General features: G+C 42.3%; 1 protein-coding gene across 4 annotated transcripts in view; it reads right to left on the bottom strand.

Annotated features, from left to right (window-relative positions):
• LOC137299996 (progranulin-like) overlaps window positions 1–19,221 on the bottom strand; it is a 73,362-nt gene that overhangs the window by 4,367 nt on the left and 49,774 nt on the right. For 3 of the 4 annotated variants that reach the window (XM_067969057.1, XM_067969056.1, XM_067969058.1), the window contains exons 10-15: window positions 15,944–16,174; window positions 14,588–14,845; window positions 10,941–11,183; window positions 7,748–7,978; window positions 3,456–3,695; window positions 404–619 (exon numbers count right to left, since the gene is read on the bottom strand). In XM_067969057.1, the coding sequence (XP_067825158.1) occupies window positions 404–619; window positions 3,456–3,695; window positions 7,748–7,978; window positions 10,941–11,183; window positions 14,588–14,845; window positions 15,944–16,174 (1,419 nt within the window). The remainder of the gene's footprint in view (window positions 1–403; window positions 620–3,455; window positions 3,696–7,747; window positions 7,979–10,940; window positions 11,184–14,587; window positions 14,846–15,943; window positions 16,175–19,221) is intronic. The other variant, XM_067969059.1, reaches the window with a different exon arrangement.

The raw sequence follows: 19,221 nt of genomic DNA on the forward strand, positions 1-19,221 counted from the left end.
CACACACTCTTTCCTCCTTGCGTGACGACATTTACTAATGGTAGGGTGCAGTTCCACAGCATCTCAGAACCAGGCATTCTTTATGTGCGAGCCTATAGTGTGAATTTCAGCATGCTATTTAACCGTGGGGGGCATCACAGCTAAGCCTTATCCTGTTCTCTCAATGGCCAGCAGAGGTTACTAGATAGTAATTAAGAGTGGGAACCCTGGCTGGTGTTTTCTCCTCTGCAGCTGAAGGGCATTGAACCCAAATGAAGCATTCTGATCATCAATCCAGCTTTGACTAGCAAACTCATCATTGAATCTCATTAAATGACCACCTTTGGGTCCATAATGCCCGTACTACACGAGATGGAGAAATCAACCCACCAAGGAAGAAGCGTGCAATTTCTGAAGCACTTACTTGTTCATATGGACAGCAAGCCCAGCCGCCAGAGGCAATCTTACAGCAGGTGGCTGGAGACTGGCATCGGAACGTATCGTCACACTTTACATCAGAGAGAGGCGGTTGTTTGACTTCCCAAGGTACCGAGAGGCTTTGCTTGTCACAGGTCCCGGCACTCACGTTGCAGGTGTAGCCGTTTGGACAGCAGTGCTCATGATCCTCACAGCACGTGGCCTAGTAGCAAGACAAGAAAATCTTCAGTTGCACAACACCACCATGAAAGCCCCTCTCTCTCTCCCCAAGTAAGGAAATACAGCAGTTGTTTGCAAAACCTGATCTCAAAGACAGCAAGTTAAATGTACAGTTTATAAAATCCAAAGTATAACTAAGTTACAGAATAGGGTTGCATTGTTAGAGTAAGAATTTCCAAACCATGGCCTGCAAGCCCTGGAAATCTGGTTCTCAAAGCCCAGGCAACTCCATTCCACTTGTAGTTCTATTTCTTACTCAGTGGTTTGTCCTGTTTGAATATTGTGGGCCTGGAGATTTGAAACTGACTGTTGCCTCACCGATGGCTAAATCAGAACACCTAGATCAGTTAGTATCCACAGTTTGAGATATACAGAAATTAACAGGGACATTGATTTAAACAGCAAGACTCCATGGAATACAACCAATAGGTCCAGAAAGGCATGAAGCTTGGACACCCCTGGTATAGGATATCCCCAAGTGAAAGTTCAGGGCTAAACTTTCCACATCTGAGCCAAACAGCCCATTCAGTATTTGGGTATGAAGAATAACCCTACAACTTACATTCTGGTGGTACGTCACTAGCATGCTGAGAACCAAGACCAGTTACATTGGCCTGTTACAATTTATATATTTTAAAAAAAAATGTTCTTCACTGGATTGGCCAGACTTTTCTTCCCATTTTAAAATGTAGAGTTAGTTGGACAGCACCATAACACAAGACTTGCCTCCTTTGGTGTTGTAACAGCAAAGGGGTTAAAGAGTCTGGTGGCTTCCAGATACTGGTGGCTCAAGAGGATTTCACCTATTCCTTTTTTCTGCTCCAAGCAAGTGGAGTGACTGCCTTTAGGGCTGGTCACGTACTGACCTAGGAAAGGGATAGGCCATTCTGTTTGTATGTCCCAGGTTCAACATCGCACCATTAGAAGCACAGTGCAGACACTCATCACAGCACATGGCCTGACAAAGGAGCCTGCCATTTAGATTAAATGTGTAGTGCAGTAATCCCACTATAAAAAAGGACTTCACAATCTTCCAACTCCACCCCCACCCTCCCAAGCACCCAAGGGAAGAACCATCAGTATCACCAGGAGTCCAGTACAACTCAGTGCATTGTAAGCAATCACTCAAAGCAACTGTAAATTGACAGCCAGCAGTTACACAAGAGGGTTTTTATAACCTTAGGTGTTACTTGGCCTGACTTTATATTCAGGTAACTACAAAAAAGTAGCCACGTCAATGTCTGTCGAGCATAAGGTGCATCAATGACTGGAACCAAAGAAAAGATTTCTATTGTCCACAAAGCAGAGGGGGTGAGAAAGAGAGAGAGAAGTGGGGGTGGGAACGTATTTAGTATCTGTTTCATTGGTGTCCAAAATAAAAACAAACAGAGTTTGAACAATGTATGCAACCAGTGTTCATTCAGCAACAAATTAATTTCAGGCCCATAATCAAAAGTCTTCTGAAGAGTTTGAAATCAGAATAAAGGTTTTTTTTTCCTAATCCATGTAATCCCTCAGCACAGACAAAAGTTGTGCTAAGAGGTGCAATGTGTAACAGAAGTGATTGTCAAAACAAAGCAGGGTAAGTGAAACCATACTTTAGAGCATATAAAATGGTTTACTTATGCCAAGAAACATTAGCAAGAGCGGCTAGTAAAAGATCAACTAATAGCACTGATAAAGGAGTGAAACAGCAAGCCTGTCCAAATCTTTTGACAGTAACCAGAATTGTAATATCAGATTTAATTCCAGTGAGCTTAGATATACAGTTTATAAATGTTGGTCTCTCCATTTATTCCTGCTCCTCCTAAGGGGAGGACACCTGCAGTATAATTCCACAGACTGCTGTTGCCCTCCCATACCACACTCGAGTGGCCATATTCACACCTGAACCTTGACTGATTGCTGGCAGAATATTCAACTATGGCACACATTCCTGCCTTCACCCAGCATCCATACATGGGCGCTTCCAGTAGGGGTCGCTACAGATGAGGATAGGACCAAATGTTGACTAATTTTCCCCTTCCAATACTATGATCCTGGGTGCGATCAACTGACCCAGCCTAGACCTGGGATCAAACCTGGCTCCTCCCTTTTCTCCATGGCTCAGAAATGGAGACTCCACCTCAGCCATCGAACAGCCTGGTTGTTACAGGGGAAACTCTCCACCTTAGCCCATCCTGGGCAGCACAGATCAGGAAACTGCGCATCTTTTGTTTTAACACTGGAAAATTGTGGGCTGGGGATGCGCTATTTCCCAAAATGCACTCCCAGCATGCGCCAAAGCAGAAGCAAAACCTAGGACAAGTCCCTCCTGTTAATACTGATTTTGTAACAGCCAATTAAGTGAAGACAGACCTACAGGTACTTTGATCAGGCTTATTATCTCATATGTAGAAATAATAATGGATCACGTGCACATTCCCCCGCACACTAAATACTGATCTATATTCAAGAATTTCTTCAACTATGCAAGATCATATTTTCCTCTAATTTCCACCTATCCTGTCAATTTTTCTTTCTGGTTTTTACCCACTTCTGAAAGGCCCAAAACAAATCCATGCAGGAAATTTTTCAAAACTAAAAAACAAAACCAAATGCGCAAAGCTTGACATATTAGTTATCCTACCAAGTAGCAAAAGTTACTGCACAACAAGGTTTAAAGAAAAAGCAACCCCTGGGATTTTGTGGTCTGTATGCAGATCCACTGCCCTTTGCAGTTGTCCTGTGCAACCTGCAGGAACAAGATTTGATGAGGCTATTGATTCAAATGAGTTTGCCACACAATGGCTCCAAACAAAAGCAAATGTATAACTTACCTCAGTCAGAGGGCAGCAGCCCCAGTCTCCCGAGGGCCGTTTGCAGCAGGTACTGCCTGCAGGGCAGCTCTCAGTGTCATTGCACTTCATTGTCAATGTCCTGCTCTTCTCCAGAGATTTCACAATAGCTGCTTTATTGGAGATCCAGGACAAAGGTACCCCATTCTTCAGACAGGATCCCTTCTCATCACAAGTGTAGCCATTGGGACAGCAATGTACTTTGTCTTTACAACAAACTGCCTGATAGGGAAGAAATGGAGAGTTTTTTTCCCATTAAAATTACTCAGTGAAAATATAGTTCTAAACTGTTATATGAATTAGGAAAGGGTTCCAAACATGCTCCACCCCCATTAGTGGAACCTAAGGACCCACCTCATAAGAATGTGATGGTAGGGAAAGAAATTTCAGATTGTAATCAGAGATAAAATTACAAAGCACAGGGGACTGGATGAAGCATTGAATTCAACAATGGCCCTTCACCTCTGGGATCTGGCCTCAAATCAGGCCCACAGGAATTCTCTGCCTGTTAGATGGAATAGTCTTTTGCGAGATGAGCTTGTGCAAACTCCAGTTTCCGACTGGCACAAGTATGCAACAGACAAATGCATCCAATTTGGCAATTTTATTCAGACAGGCCGCAGAATGGCTGGTGTGGGAATGGGAAATGGAAAATGGAGAAGTGTCAGACTGGTACAGGAGTGGATGCTAAGGCACAGTTGAGGTAGAGTAGAGTGTGCTTTTCTCTACATGAAGCACTACTGTATTACAACATTAATATAGCTCGTCACATAATGAAACATCCCAAGGCATACACAAGGGAAGTGAGAGATCCAGAGCTTGAAATTAGGCATCGCAGAGATGTTTGGAAAGGGAATTCCAAAGTGAAGGGACTTGGTAGCTGAATGGTCTGCCACCTAGGGTGCAGCTTGGGGAGGGGGGGGGGGCAGGAAAAGGGGCAGTTTGTGATAAACCAGTAACCAGAGTTGGAAGAGCAGAGGAAGCGTTGATGAGCTGGGGCACAGGAGCTGGAGGTCAATGAGTGCATGGAACTTGTGGTTATAGAAAATGGGCTGCAGAGTTCTGGATGAGAGGCAGTTAGGGTACGGTGAAGCCAGGGAGATTGAAGAGAAGAGCGCTGTGGTCATCCAGCCTTGCAGTGACAAAAATGAGCATTTGATGTTGGTGGTGGCGGTGACGACATAGTTGGATGACATTCTAGAGGTGGACCAGATACGGAATTCGAAGCACAGCATTGAACAGGACATGGAGGATGCACACCTTCTGGTTCAGAGTGAGGGAACAGCTGTGAGGGAGGTGTAATTAACACCTGACAAACAAAGTTTCGAAGCAGGAAGGACTTGACCCTGCAACCAAATGCTTGAAATGTGAAGTGCATCACTCTTCAGTGCTAATATCTTTCCCTTTAATGAGAAAAAAATTCAGACAAAAAAAAATGTAAAAAAGCCCAGCGCAATATCTCTCAAATTTCAGGAGACCCCCATGGTTGGCTCTTAAGTTGGGAAACATCTATTGCAGCTCATGCACAAATACCACAGAAGCAGGTGGGAATATTTTTTGGGAAAATCATCTCAGAAAGGGATGGCATTTGTGAAGCTGAAGAATAGATCCCAGGATGCCACAGAGGCACATACAAAGGATCAGACTTTTTGGACTCCACTTGAACCAAGACCAGAGTAGAGAGTCAGGTCAAAGTAAGAGCTTTAGATGTGAATAGTGCATTATTTTGGAAAATAAGAGAAACTATCAGATGATGCCCAAGAGTCTGTACAAAGAAAGATTAAAGCAGACAATATATTGAAATGAGACTTATTATGAAACATAAAAAACACATTGGAAATTCAAGAAAATGGGAAGTGACTTTTGTTCCCACAAGATGACACCAGTGGGATACTACTGGTAGACCAGGAGGAAAAGCCTGAAATGGGCCAACACGTGCAATGTGCATAAGGCTCTCAATGTCTTGAGAGGACCATATTGATGGATGACTAGCCAATCCATTTATAAGTGGAAGATAAAGTAGGGGGGATATATCCAAAGTATATTAAAATGGTGACATTCTAAGCATCAGAACATCAAGGTTTCAAAAAAAGACAGCGACTAACATGAGGCAGTGGACAGCAGCCTCATCCCTCCTACAGCAGGTACTGCCTGTGGAGCAGCTACGGTATCGGTGGATATCTGTGCCTGGTCTTTCATAATAACTGATCTGTGTGACCATGGGATGGAACTGGGACAGCTGCCTTGCATATATATAGCCACTGAGACAGCAGTATAGATGATCTCCATAACAAACTGCCTAAGGAAAGATTATCTAATTAGTTCAAGTGTTTCCCATCAGGACTGGCATCACAAGTCATCAGCAGTACATTTGATAGTCCGTTGTGCTCAAGAAGTTGATCGTGAAGCTTAGCAGCCCTCAAAAGAAGCGTTGTGCCTCTGGAAAATCTCTCAACCTGGAGAGCAGGTAATTTTATGCAGTGGATCAATATTTCACTTAAAAGGAAAAGCTATCAGTGCAAGCTGTAGAATGATGAACAGAATGCATCTTTCTCTCTCAAACTCTTGCCACAAGTGTTGTGATCATCCACTTCCATTTCAATAGTCTGCATAACCATTATGGACCAGGACCAGAAATCAGGCACCAAGGTGCACTAGTGAAATACTAGCTGATGGTACCACTAGGAACAATTTGAGATGAGTAATGCAAATACAAGAATCATAGTGGCGTAACAATGAAATGTATTTCTTGTGGATTTTTTTTCCTATAGTGTATTGGAGCAATGGGTTGAATAAGCTCTATGACAGCACTGATTTGCAATAGTATGACTAATAATGGACAAATAAGTGTATAATTGTGGAAGAGGGCAGCATGCCCATGATCTAGAGTTTTGTAAGCAGCATGTACCGCCCGATGCGAACCTCACAGAATCATCACACTAGACACTTGCTGCCTTGCCTTTCATTTTCTCTTTCACAATTGCTGGTTTCATGTTGAGCAAGTGGTGTTTTGCACCATTCTTCTGGGACAGGAACCACTTTCAACAATTGCAGCCATTGGGACAGCAACTCATGTGGTCTTTTCCTCCAGTGAAACATTGGGAAGACCGAAGCCATCATCTTCAGAACCCTCCCACCCCATCAACTCTATACCCATGCCAGCAATTCCACCCCCTTCCCCAGCCATTGACTCAGGCTGAACCGGACTGGTCGCAACCTCAGCATCCTATTCAGCCTCAAGCCGAGTTTCTGACCCCAAATCCTCTCCATCACTTACGTAATATCACCTGTCTCTGCCCCCACCTCAGCCCATTTGCTCCTTTAGTTACCTCCAGAGTCCACTTTTCCAATGCTCTCCTGGTAACCCTCCCATCTCCACCGTAAACTTCAGCTCATCCAAAGCTCTGCTGCCCATATCTTATCCCACCCCAAGTCCCAGTTATCCACCAACCCTGCTCTAGAATCTCCCACCCAACAACTCTCCGTTCCTCCGACTTCCTTCAGCCCACCATGCCTACTGACACCTGGGTCCCATGCTCTCGAATTCCCTCTGTTAAAAGATGGAGAGGAAGAGAGGGGTTTAAAACCTTCCTTAAAACCCACCTCTTCAAGCAAACTTTTAGTCACCCCTCCTAACATCTCCTCCTTTGGCATAGCATCCAATTTTTTTTAAACTAGGTCTCTGAAATGCCTTGGGACATTTTTCTACATTAAAAGCACTATATAAATGGAAGTTGCCTATTTACAACAAACTGCCTAATGAGCAAATAATTAGTTAGACTAAGTTTTATCAGACACACTTCTGTAAATCTATTAAAGATTCAAAGTCAACATTATCCCGTGCAAAAATTGGAAGTATAATTATATTGCTAGCGTGCTTTTTGATCACTTATAAAAGTGATTACGCAACTGGAGGTATCTGAATTTCATCAGCTTTGCAGAACTATTTAAATGAACAGCAAATTCCCCTCTGTCCAAATCGCAGTGAATCCATTGAAAAACTTTAAGTGTTGCACATTTGTCTCTTTATTCAATTAGAGGCCTTATCACATCAGATGGATGAATATTCATATTACTCTCATTTAGCTTCTTCCCCCACTTCCTATACCTCGAAGTTTGGGACTTTCAGAGATTAATTACAGAAACCAATGGAGGACAAATACACAAAGAACTAGTCTAGAATATCACCAGACAGTGAGAATACTACAGTGAACAAATACATCCGAGAGCTATTTGACAAAGCAAGAGTGAATGATTAAACAGTATCTTCTTACCTGTGGAGAGGGACAGCAAGCCCATTGTCCCGATGCATTTTTACAGCAGGTAGTGCCTGACGGACATTGTGCAGTGTCATCACACTGGACAGCTAATGCTTCGACTTTCACAATAGTTGGCATGTTTGTAACCAAGGGAATGGAAATACCCTTCTTGTGACAGACTCCTGCCTGAACATCACATATGTAGCCATTGGGACAGCAATGAATGTGATCTTCACAGCAAACTGCCTGATAGGGAGAGAAATGAAGACAGCACTTAATTAGGACTAATTTTCCAAGAAAGCTTTTTCTCAAGCTACAAAACCCGAGTCACCATTCCATATTAATTCACTCAAAAGTTGGATAAGCTGTTTCTCTGGGACAATGCTTTCGATGTGGCTATCCTGTCCCTATCCTCCAGCTCAGTCCCTACATAGAACCACAGGCTTACAGCACAGGAGGCCATTTAGTGATTGTCTGTGTGCCGGCACTTTACGAGAGCAACATGCAATTAATCCAAACGCCTGGCTTTCTCAACAAAATCCTATCAAAAATCTGTTCACTTTTCCCTAAAAAGATGCAATGGTCTCTGCTTCAACTATCCCTTGTGACAAAGCATTCCATGCTCCCACTCTCTGCATAAAAGTAGTTTATCTTAATTGCTCTCCTCATTCTTTGAAGCTTTGAAACTCTTGGTGTCAGCCTTGACTCAGTGGTCGCAGTCACACCTGAATCAAAGGTCATGAGTTCACATCACACTCCAGGACATGAGCACATTGTTTCAGCTGACACTCCAGTGCAGTACTGAGGGAATGTAGCATCGTGGGAGGTGCAGTCTTGCAGATGAGCTGTTAAACAGAGGTCCAGTCTGCCCCCTCGGATAAAAAAATCTCATGCCGCTATTTCAAAAGAAGAGCGGGGGATTTCTCTCCCCCGCCACCCCCATCCCCAGTGTCCTGGCCAATATTTATCCCTCAACCATCATCATTAAACTGTTAAATTGGTCATTCATTTCATTGTTTTGGGACTTTGCTATGCACAGATTGACTGCTGCGTTTCCGACATTACAACAGTGACCATATTTCAAAAGTACTTCATTGGCTGTGAAGCATTTTGGGACATCCTGGTGTGATGAAAGACTGTATGAGTGCAAGGTGTTTCTTCCTTTTCTCTTGGCACTAACTCCATAACCATTAGAAATAACATTTCCCTCTTCACCCTATCAGAACCTTTCATAATTTTTAAAAACCTCTATATCGCCTCAGTCTTTTCCGCTCCAGTGGAAATAAAGCCAGTATCTCAGGCCTTTCGAAATAATTATTCCCCTCCTCAAAAAACCTACTCTCCGCCCTCCCAACCTCTCCAACTTTCCCTTTTTTTCCTGAAGTCCCTGAATACTTTGTTGCCTTGCAACTATACTCCTACCACCCTCACCACTCATTGTTCGAAGCTCTCCAGTTTCCACCCTGCCCACAACACTAAAACCTCAGGTGGTAAAAGTCACCAATGACATCTTGCACTACTGCAACCAAGGCTCACTGTCCCTTCTCAACCTCTGCTACCTTTGACACCAACCGTTCCACACAGACAGGCTGGTGGAATGGGCAGACACAAGGCAGATGAAATTTAATGCAGAGAAGTGGGAAGTGATACATTTTGATAGGAAGAATGAGGAGAGGCAATATAAACTAAATGGTACAATTCTAAAGGAGGTGCAGAAACAGAGAGACCTGGGGGTTTATGTGCACAAATCGTTGAAGGTGGCAGGGGAGGTTGAGAAAGCAGTTAAAAAAGCATATGGGATCCTGGACTTTATAAATAGAGGGCATAGAGTACAAAAGCAGGAAGTTATGTCGAACCTTCATAGAACACTGGTTCGGCCACAGCTGGAGTATTGTGTCCGATTCTGGGCAACACACTTTAGGAAGGATGTGAAGGCCTTAGAGAGGGTGCAGAAAGATTTACTAGAATGGTTCCAGGGATGAGGGATTTTAGTTACTTGGATAGAATGGAAAAGCTGGGGTTGTTCTCCTTAGAGCAGACAAGGTTAATAGGAGACTTGATAGAAGTGTTCAAAATCATGAAGGGTTTCAATAAAGTAAAGAAACCATTCCCATTGGCAGAAGGGTCGAGAACCAGAGGACACAGATTTAAGGTGATTGGCAAAATAACCAAAGGTGACGCGAGGAAAAACTTTATGCAGCGAGTAGTTATGATCTGGAATGCGCTGCCTGAAAGGGCGGTAGAAGCAGATTCAATCGTGGCTTTCAAAAAGGAATTGGATAAATACTTGAAGGAAAAATTTTGCAGGGCTACGGGGAAAGAGCGGGGCAATGGGACTAACTGGATTGCTCTTACAAAGAGCCGGCATAGGCCCGATGGGCCGAATGGCCTCCTTCTGTGCTGTAACCATTCTATGATTCTAGCCGCCTCGAAGGATTCTCTTCCACAGTTCTTCGTGGCACTACTCTCTCACGACTATACTCTACCCTGTTGTACCATGCACATTACATCACCTCAGATGGTTCTTCAAACTCTGCCCCCACAGTAACTTCTGGTCTGCTAAAGGGTACCATCTTTGGCCCTTTTTTTCTTCCTCATTCACACAATGCCTCTTGGTGATATTATCTGGAAGCATGGGGTCAATTTCACATGTACTCTATCTCACCACCTCAACTGCCTACCCAACATTAAAGCCTGTTGGAGCCAAAACTTCCTCTAGTTTAAATTTCTCAAAACCAAAGCCACCCCTCTTCAGCTCCCAGAAACACCCTATGCATCTCCAGCCTCAGCTCAATCACCCTTCCAACTGCCATATTAGGTTTAGCCTCGAGTTGTAGATCCTTGGTGCATTGCTTGTCCTGGAGCTCCGCTTCCTCACCCCCACCAATCTGTCACTACAGCATGCTTTCTTTCACTTTCACACATTGCTTGCCTCCACATCAGCAAAAGGGGAGGCAAGAATCTCTATGCCTGTCTGAGCCTTCATGGGAAATGAGTGAGTGACGGACTAAGCATGAGAGCGAAAGAGCGTGAGAGCAAGATAGAGGTATGGATGGATGATTGGCTATAGGAATATGGAACAATATAGCTAAAAAAAAAATTTGATTTATAATCAACTTGTATGTAAAATAAATTCAGTGACAAGACTGAACTGCACTCGTGTTGGCAACAAGTAAGGGAAATAAATTCAAGTTAATCTCACGAGCACCTGTGGCAGAGGACAGCATGTCCATAACCCAGAACTCAGTCTACAGCACGTAGTGTTTGTCGGACAGCTTGCAGTTCTATCACACTGGACATCTGATAGCCTGCCCTGCATTGTCTCTTTCACAACTGTTGATTTCTTGATGATCAAGGGGTACGTTGCATCATTCTTCTGACAGGAACCACTCTGAACATCACATGTATAACCAGTAGGACAACAGTGTGTGTGGTCTTCACAGCAAACTGCCTGATGGGAGTAAAAGCAAAGAGAACACTGACATGTTTTCCAAGAAATGTTTTAAGTTTAATTAAGAACTAAGCCAAGTTGCAATAGCATATCACTGTCTCGGATTGGCTCCATTGTATGCTCCCTCTGGGCCAGAAGGTTGTGGATCTATGTCCCACATGAAGACATGGGAATATAATTAAGGCTGATGCCTCACCCAACACTATATTGTCAGAGGTGCCTTCCTTTATTGGATATTAAATCCAAAATAGGAAGACAGTCAGGTCTGTCTTAAAAGGACTTGGCCAAACAGGTCAAAGGTCCTTCTTCATCTGAACCTATAATTTTCTGATCCACATCAAAATAAAAATGGATTAATAGCTTCCCTTTTGACAAGATTTTAGGTCATCCATTTCCAGATGATATTTTACAGACCATCATGGAGAACAAATGGCTTTGATCACATGCACCAGCTCATCAGAAAGTCACAGGTTTAAGGCAATTTGTTCCATCACACTGCAGTAACAGCACCAGGCAGAACAACTTATGTCTGAAACAGAATTACCAACGTTGAGTGAATGGGAGAATGAAGTAAAGTTAATCTGAAAATCTGTGGAACTGGCCAGCACCATGCGGTCAGGCACCCTGTCTGCCTGATGTATTCGATGCACTGCTTTTCGGTCTAGATGGTTTCTTGGTGAACAAGGAGTAAGGAAGACCATCCATCTGAAAAGGATCCAGCATGAACATTACACCTGTAGCCATTTAGACAGCAGTGCAAGTGGTCTCTCCAGCAAACTACTTGATGTGAAATGTGATGTCAGGCCTATCTTTCCAAACATACTCGAGAACCCAAACATTTCATTGTGCCTTGATATAACCTCAAGTAACAAGATCAGGTTTATTTTCTTCTTGTACCAAATGAAGAGTAGAATTTAAAATGTGTAGTAAGCTACAGCATAATGTCCAGATGGAGTATTGTTTACAAGGCCGTCACAGGGGGTTTGGCTAATACCAAATTGAGCACAAGTTTATTTACAGCGGTGACATCTCGTGGTTCATCAATATCACTTCAACCCAAGATAAGATACTGCTGCTGTGTGATTTTGGTCACACTTCTGTGACTTGATATCATTTCAACCCCTTAACGTGCTGTAGTCTTACGATACAGTCATGATTATTCTTTTCAAATTACAGAAATTGACCTTTTTCCACGTTTGGTTTGTCACTTATTTTTATGTCAAAGAGGATCTTATCTGACAGCAACAAAAGTTTGTCTCTCGCTTGTGTTATCTGACTGGGTCAGGACTAGTACTGAAATCTCATTTCATTTCACCATAGCTTCTGTTTAGTTTGAAGTGAGCTGTCATGACAATGCATTGGTCGTCAGGTATTTGGTATAATTTGCACTGGATAGTCCGATGATTGTTAAACTAAGGCTTCGAAATTATGCTGTGGGACACTGGCGTATGAATGTACAACATGAATGTTTCTGCTCCTCTTTAAAAGTAGATACATTTTGAAAAATACTTTAAACGGGCTAACATCTCCACTAATATGGCGGAGAGTGAAATTTCAAACAGATGTGCTCAGCGTTCAAGTCCTACCTATAAGTAGATTATATCTAATACAAATCTCATTTGTTCTATTGAAAATGGATGGAGAAAAGGGGAAAGAAACCGAAGATATATAGTCATCAAACAGACAACCTAACCTGAGAAACCAGTGAAAGGCTAAGACCCATGGAGCACGTCACTACGGTTGAAACAAGTAAATGTTGAGGGACACTGCTACCAACAGACTGAATCTTAATGACATTTTAACCCATGGTTGATAAAACATTGTTATGTTCATAGATGGTTAATCACCTCATTTACCATTTATTTAGAAAAAGTTTGATGACAAAATGAAGCACTTAAAAACTGACCAGGTCAGTAGATGAGCTGGTACCATTCACTATGTTGTAGACCCACACAAGGAGAACAATAATTTGTTAAGGTATTTGAGGGCTGAGAGCCCAAATGGACCCAGCAAGACATCAGCACCTTCAGAAGAGAAGGAAGGGGGGGAAACTTAAATCTGGAAAGAAAAGTATCTAAAAGCCGGTTAGGATAGAATGTGCTTAATATAATATTTAAATTACTACGAAAGATTGGTTGCCAAGTTCGGCTGCTGAAGGGCTGTGTTGAAGAGCAAAAGGAAAATCCACTCCAGCAACGATGTAAAATTGACTGTGCTTAATTACTAATTCCACACTTTCACTTTATAGCTGGAGCGACAGGGAAGGGTTGGGGAAAGGGGGTCAAGAAGAGGATGATTGAGGCGGGGCAGGGAAGTAGCAACAACTTCCATTTACATAGTCCCTTTAACATAGAAAACATCTCCAGTAGTGTTACTTCCAGGGGGCTTTGGTGGTGGTGTGGGGGGCAAAAAGAGAAAGGAAGAGAGAAAAAAAGTACATAAAAGGAATAAAGGTACAAAAAAAAGTCATAGCGCAACAGTTAGGAGAAGTAATTGAAAGCTTGGTCAAAAAATGGGTTTTGAGAAGGTTTTGAAGATGAAAGGAGAAGTAGAGAGGAAGGGAAGTCCAAAGAGTAGGACAGAGGAAGCTGAAGACTTCCACCAATAGTGGGATGAAGGGAGGGAAGAAATGAGCAAAAGGTCAGAATGGAGGACTGAAGGCTGGAGGAGTCATGGATAGGGCCAAGCTATGGAGAGATTTCAAAATGACTATTTTAAATTTACTGTGTCTGGGAACAGGGAGCCAATGTAGGTCAGTGAAGATAGAGTGGTGGGTGAGCAGCGGATGAGTTTTGAACAAGTTGAGAGTTTACGCAGCAATCACGACACTGGAAAAATCAAATCTGGAGGTGACAAAGGCAGGAATAATGGTTTCAATTGCAGTGGGGGTGAGATAGGGATGGAGGCAATCAATGCTGCAGAGGTAGAAGTAAGCAGTCCTGGTGACTGATGGGATATGGGGTTTGAAGGTCAGCTCTGTATCAAAAAATGTCAGTTCAGCTAAGTGAGTGGGGAAGGATAGTCAGTGGCAAAGGAGCAGAGTTTATGGTGAAGGCCTAAAATGACATCTTCAATCTTTCTGATGCTCAATTGAAGGAAATACTGACTTGTGTAGCTTGAGCAGAGGGGCAAGTAGCCATTTTAGAAAAGGGGAAAGTGTAAAATTACTAGTATAATTCCAGAGTCCATCTTCCAGAGCTAAATTAAACAAGTTGGCTTACTGTCAGGAAGTTTAACTTGTAATAGTGTCTACTGTAGCATTCGAAAATTGATCATTCGTACACAGTTGCAAGACTAAAAGGACAAGCATGGCTAAAGGTCAAACTTAGGGTCCTTGCTGTGGAGAGGAAGAGGGATAATTGACATTGCATCATCAAATGAACCTGCACAGAAAGGGAAATTACCCGAAATGTTCTGCTAACCTTCGGCAAAGGACAACAGCCCCAGCCTCCAGAACCATTTCTGCAGCAAGTGTTCCCCGATGAGCACTTTGAAGTATTATCGCACTGGACATCAGACATCTTGCCTTCAATCCTTTCCACGCTGGCTGTAAGCTTTAGGACCATGGGGATAGAAGTACCCTTCATTTCACATATTTCTTTCGCAACATTACATGTGTAGCCATTGGGACAGCAGTGTGTGTGATCTTCGCAGCAAACTGCCTGTCAGAGCAAAAGTGAAAACATCAAATTAAAGTTGTGCTTTCTAAGAGACTGCATGAATTGTCCGTATTAATCCTTCTGAAACCAACCCATACCGTTGAACCCTACAGATGGGGATGGGGATGAGGGTAGGGGGAGGGGGTGATGACGGCTACCTCAGATCATAACACCCACCCATCTGCATTTCAGAATCCCAACTGCACACTCACCCATTTCTCCTTACACAATACTACCAAACATATAGTAGTCTGGCCAATACATTCAATGCACATGTATGATACATGAAGAGCCATTTGAACATTGTAAAACTGACTGAACCTGGTATGCAACAGATGTTGAAGTTAAATAAAATAATTATTTGAACAAAGGGGAAAACACAGGAACAGGAGTAGGCCATTCATCCCATCGAGCCTGTTCCGCCATTCAATTATATCATGGCCGATCTGTACCTTAATTCCATCCACCTGCCTTGGTTCCGTAATTCTTGACATACCCTCGCCAAATAAAAATCTATCAATCTCAGTTTTGAAATTTTCAATTGACAGCTTTTTAGGGGAAGAGAGTCCAGATTTCCACTACCCTTCGTGTGAAGAAGTGCTTTCTGACATCACCGCTGAACAGCCTAGCTCTAATTTTAAGGTTATGCCTCCTTGTTCTGGATTTTCCCACCAGAGGAAACAGTTTATCTCTATCTATTCTATCAAATCCTTTAAATCATCTTAAACACTTTAATTAGACCATCCCTTAAATTTTCTATATTCAAGGGAATACATAGGTATATATCTTAACTCACTATTCTCAGCATACCTCAATTTTTATTTATGACATTCAACTTTTCAGTCAAAAAGCTTGTTGGGCTAAGCAACCTTTCCTGTTCCTAAGTTTATGCTAACTCTACTCCGCCACATTTATACCTCCTTTCCAGCTAGGAACCAGATGAATATGCTGATGCCACTGCTTGTAACAATGGAGCTTCCTTCACTACTTTGATAACCTATTTATAACAAAAAGATTCTGCATATGACCATAGATGCAGTTCCCATTGTTCACCTAGTTGGGTTCAGGTCAAGATTTCATTTTTGTGTTTTGAAAACCAACCTGTGCAATGGGGCAGCACCCCCAATCCCCTGAGAGCTTCTTGCAGCAGGTGTTATCTGCTGGGCAGCTCATGGAGCCATTACATTGCACATCCCTCACTGTGCCTTTCACAATAGTTGGAGTCTTGGTCAACCAGGGGATGGAAATGCCGTTCATGTAACAAGTTCCAGTATCAGGTTCGCATTTGTAGCCACTTGGACAACAGTGTACGTGATCTTCACAGCAAAGTGCCTGATGGGAGAATAAAAAACACCTGATAAAGCAATTAGAACCTCAAACACTGATCTGTAAAAATAGTTTTTAAGAGCACAATCATCTTTTTAAACCTTCACATCCTTGATTATGTCATCACTGATATTTCAGATCATTCCTATGGCTGATTCCAAACTGCACAAATCTTCCAGAGTGTTTATGCTTGCCTGGAATCCTCGGAAAAGTTTTATTAACATGCCCAGGAAACCAAGAGCAAACTCTGTTTGTAATTACTATTAGCTGTTGGATTATCTTATACCATCATAAGATTTTCTTTCAGTCTTTGAGACCTCATTTAAAGTTTAAAAGATGAAGTGTTCTTATTACATAGATTATGCGACTCGTTCATTGCTTAATTGATATAATACAGTAGAATTCCTTTCACTTGGCGATTTACTTTTGAATTAGTCTATATGAAATGGGCAAGTACACAGTTGTGGGACACGTGTTCCCATAGTAACACGTGACACTCTCTCATGGAGAAAAGAAATCTCATCTTCCCACAAAGGGCCATCAACATCAAAGAGCTAAGCTCAACCATTGGGAACATGGTGTTGCTATCTTGGCTCTGAAACTTTACAGGAGCCAAGTTAGAGGCCCATGCAAGCAAAATTCTGGTAACTGTAGTCAGGTTGAGTGGATGCAGAAATAAATGTAATTCTGCAGTAACATTGCTGGGTGATATTTTGTTTCCATCTTAGTATCATTATGTTACATCGCAGAAGGAGATATCCAATTAGTCCCACTACCCCCTGCTCTTTCCCCACCCCCATGTAAATTTTTTCCCTTCAAGTATTTATCCCATTCCCTTTTGAAAGTTATTGAATCTGCTTTCACCACTCTTTCAGGCAGCACATTCCAGATCATTACAACTCAGTGTAAAAAAAAAGTTTCCTCATGTCACTTCTGGTTCTTTTGCTGATCACCTTCAATCTGTGTCCTCTGGTTACCAACCCTTCTGCCACTGGAAACAGTTTCCCCTTATTTACTCATCAAAACCCTTCATGATTTTGAACACCTCTATCAAATCTCCTCTTAACCTTCTCTGCTCTAAGAACAACCCCAGCTTCACCAGTGTCTCCACATAACTGAAGTCCCTCATCCCTGATACCATTCTAGTCAGTCTCTTCTGACATCCTTCCTAAAGTGTGGTGCCCAGAATTGAACACAATATTCCAGCTGAGGCCCAACAAGTGTTTTTTTAAAGGTTTAGCATAACTTCCTTGCCTTTGTACTCAATGCCACTATTAAAGCCCAGGATCCCATTAGTTTTTTTTCAAAAAAAAACAGCCTTCTCAACTTGTCCTGCCACCTTCAAAGATTTGTGTACATACACCCCCAGGTCTCTGTTACTGCACCCCCTTTAAAACTGTACCATTTAATTTATATTGTCTCCTCATTCTTCCTACCAAAATGTATCACTTCACACTTCTCTGCATTAAATTTCATCTGCCATTTGTCTGCCCATTTCACCAGTCTGTCTATGGCCTCCTGAAGTCTGTTACTATCCTCCACATTGTTTACTACATTTCCAAGTTTTGGGTCATCTGCAAAGTTTGAAATTATACCCTCTATACCCAAGTGCAGGTCATTAATATATATCAGAAAGAATAATGGTCCTAATATCGACCCCTGGGGAGCAATACTGTATACTTCCCTCCAGTCTGAAAAACAACCCTTCACCACTGTTTTCTGTCCCTTACCCAATTTTGTATCCACGCTTCCACTGTCCCTTTAATCCCATGGGCTTTAATTTTGTCTACAAGTCTATTATGTGGTACTTTATCAAATGCCTTTGAAAGTCCATATACACAAGTGACAAATCTGTGCTGACTTTCATTTATTAGCCCATACTTTTCCAAGTGCCAATTAATTTTGTCCCAGATTATCTCAAAACTTCCCCATCGACATTAGGCTGACTGGCCTATAATTGCTGGGTTTATCCCTGTCCCCTTTTTTGAACATTTGCAATCCTCCAATCCTCTGGCACCGTCCCCATAATCTAAGGAGGATTGGAAGATTGTGGCCAGAGCCTCCGCAATTTCTACCCTTGCTTCCCTCAGTAACCTTGGATGCACCCCATCTGGACTGGGTGACTTATCTACTTTAAGTACTGCCAACCTTTGAAGTACATCCTCTTTATCCTATCCAATATCACTACTACCTCCTCCTTTACTGCTACAGTGGCAGCATCCTCTTCTCTACTGAAGTCCGATGCAAAGTAATTTAGTACCTCAGCCTTACCCTTTGCCTCCACAAGATGATGTTTTTTGTCCTTAAATCAACCCCACCCTTCCTTTGACTACCCTTTTACTATTTTATATGTTTATAAAAGGCTTTTGGGTTCCCTTTTACATTAGTCACTAATCTATTCTCATACCCTCCCTTTGACCCCTTTTTTAGATGTTCTCTGTACTTTCTGTATTTAGCTTGGTTCTCTACTGTATTATGAACCTTACATTTGTCATAAGCCCCCTTTTTCTGTTTCATTTTAATCTCTATCTTGAGTTATCCAGGGAGCTCCAGCTTTGGATGTCCTTCCTTTCCCCCTCTTGGGAATGTGTCTACTCTCTACTCCTCCTTGAAGGCCTTCCATTGTTCAATTACTGTTTTGCCTGCCAATTTTTGATTCCAATCCGCCAGGGCAAGATACCTTTTTAACTCACTGAAATTAGTCGTCCTCCAGTTAAATATTTTTACACTTGATTATTCCTGATCCTTTTTCATAACTATTCTAAACCTAATGATATGATCACTGTTCCCCAAATGCTCCCCCATTGAAATATGCTCCACTTGCCCCACTTCATTCCCCAGAACTAGATCTAGCACTGCTTCCTTCTTCATTGGGCTGGAAACAGACTGATTAAGAGTTTTCTCTTGTATAGATTTCAGGAATTATTCCCCTCTTTGCCCTTTACACTGTTACTATCCTAGTCCATATTAAGATAATTGAAGCTCCCCCATTATCACTACTCTATAGTTCTTGCATCTGTATGTAATTTGCTCCCCTATATCCTTCGGACTAT

Source organism: Heptranchias perlo, chromosome 30, assembly GCF_035084215.1.
Source record: "Heptranchias perlo isolate sHepPer1 chromosome 30, sHepPer1.hap1, whole genome shotgun sequence".
NCBI lineage: Eukaryota > Metazoa > Chordata > Chondrichthyes > Hexanchiformes > Hexanchidae > Heptranchias > Heptranchias perlo.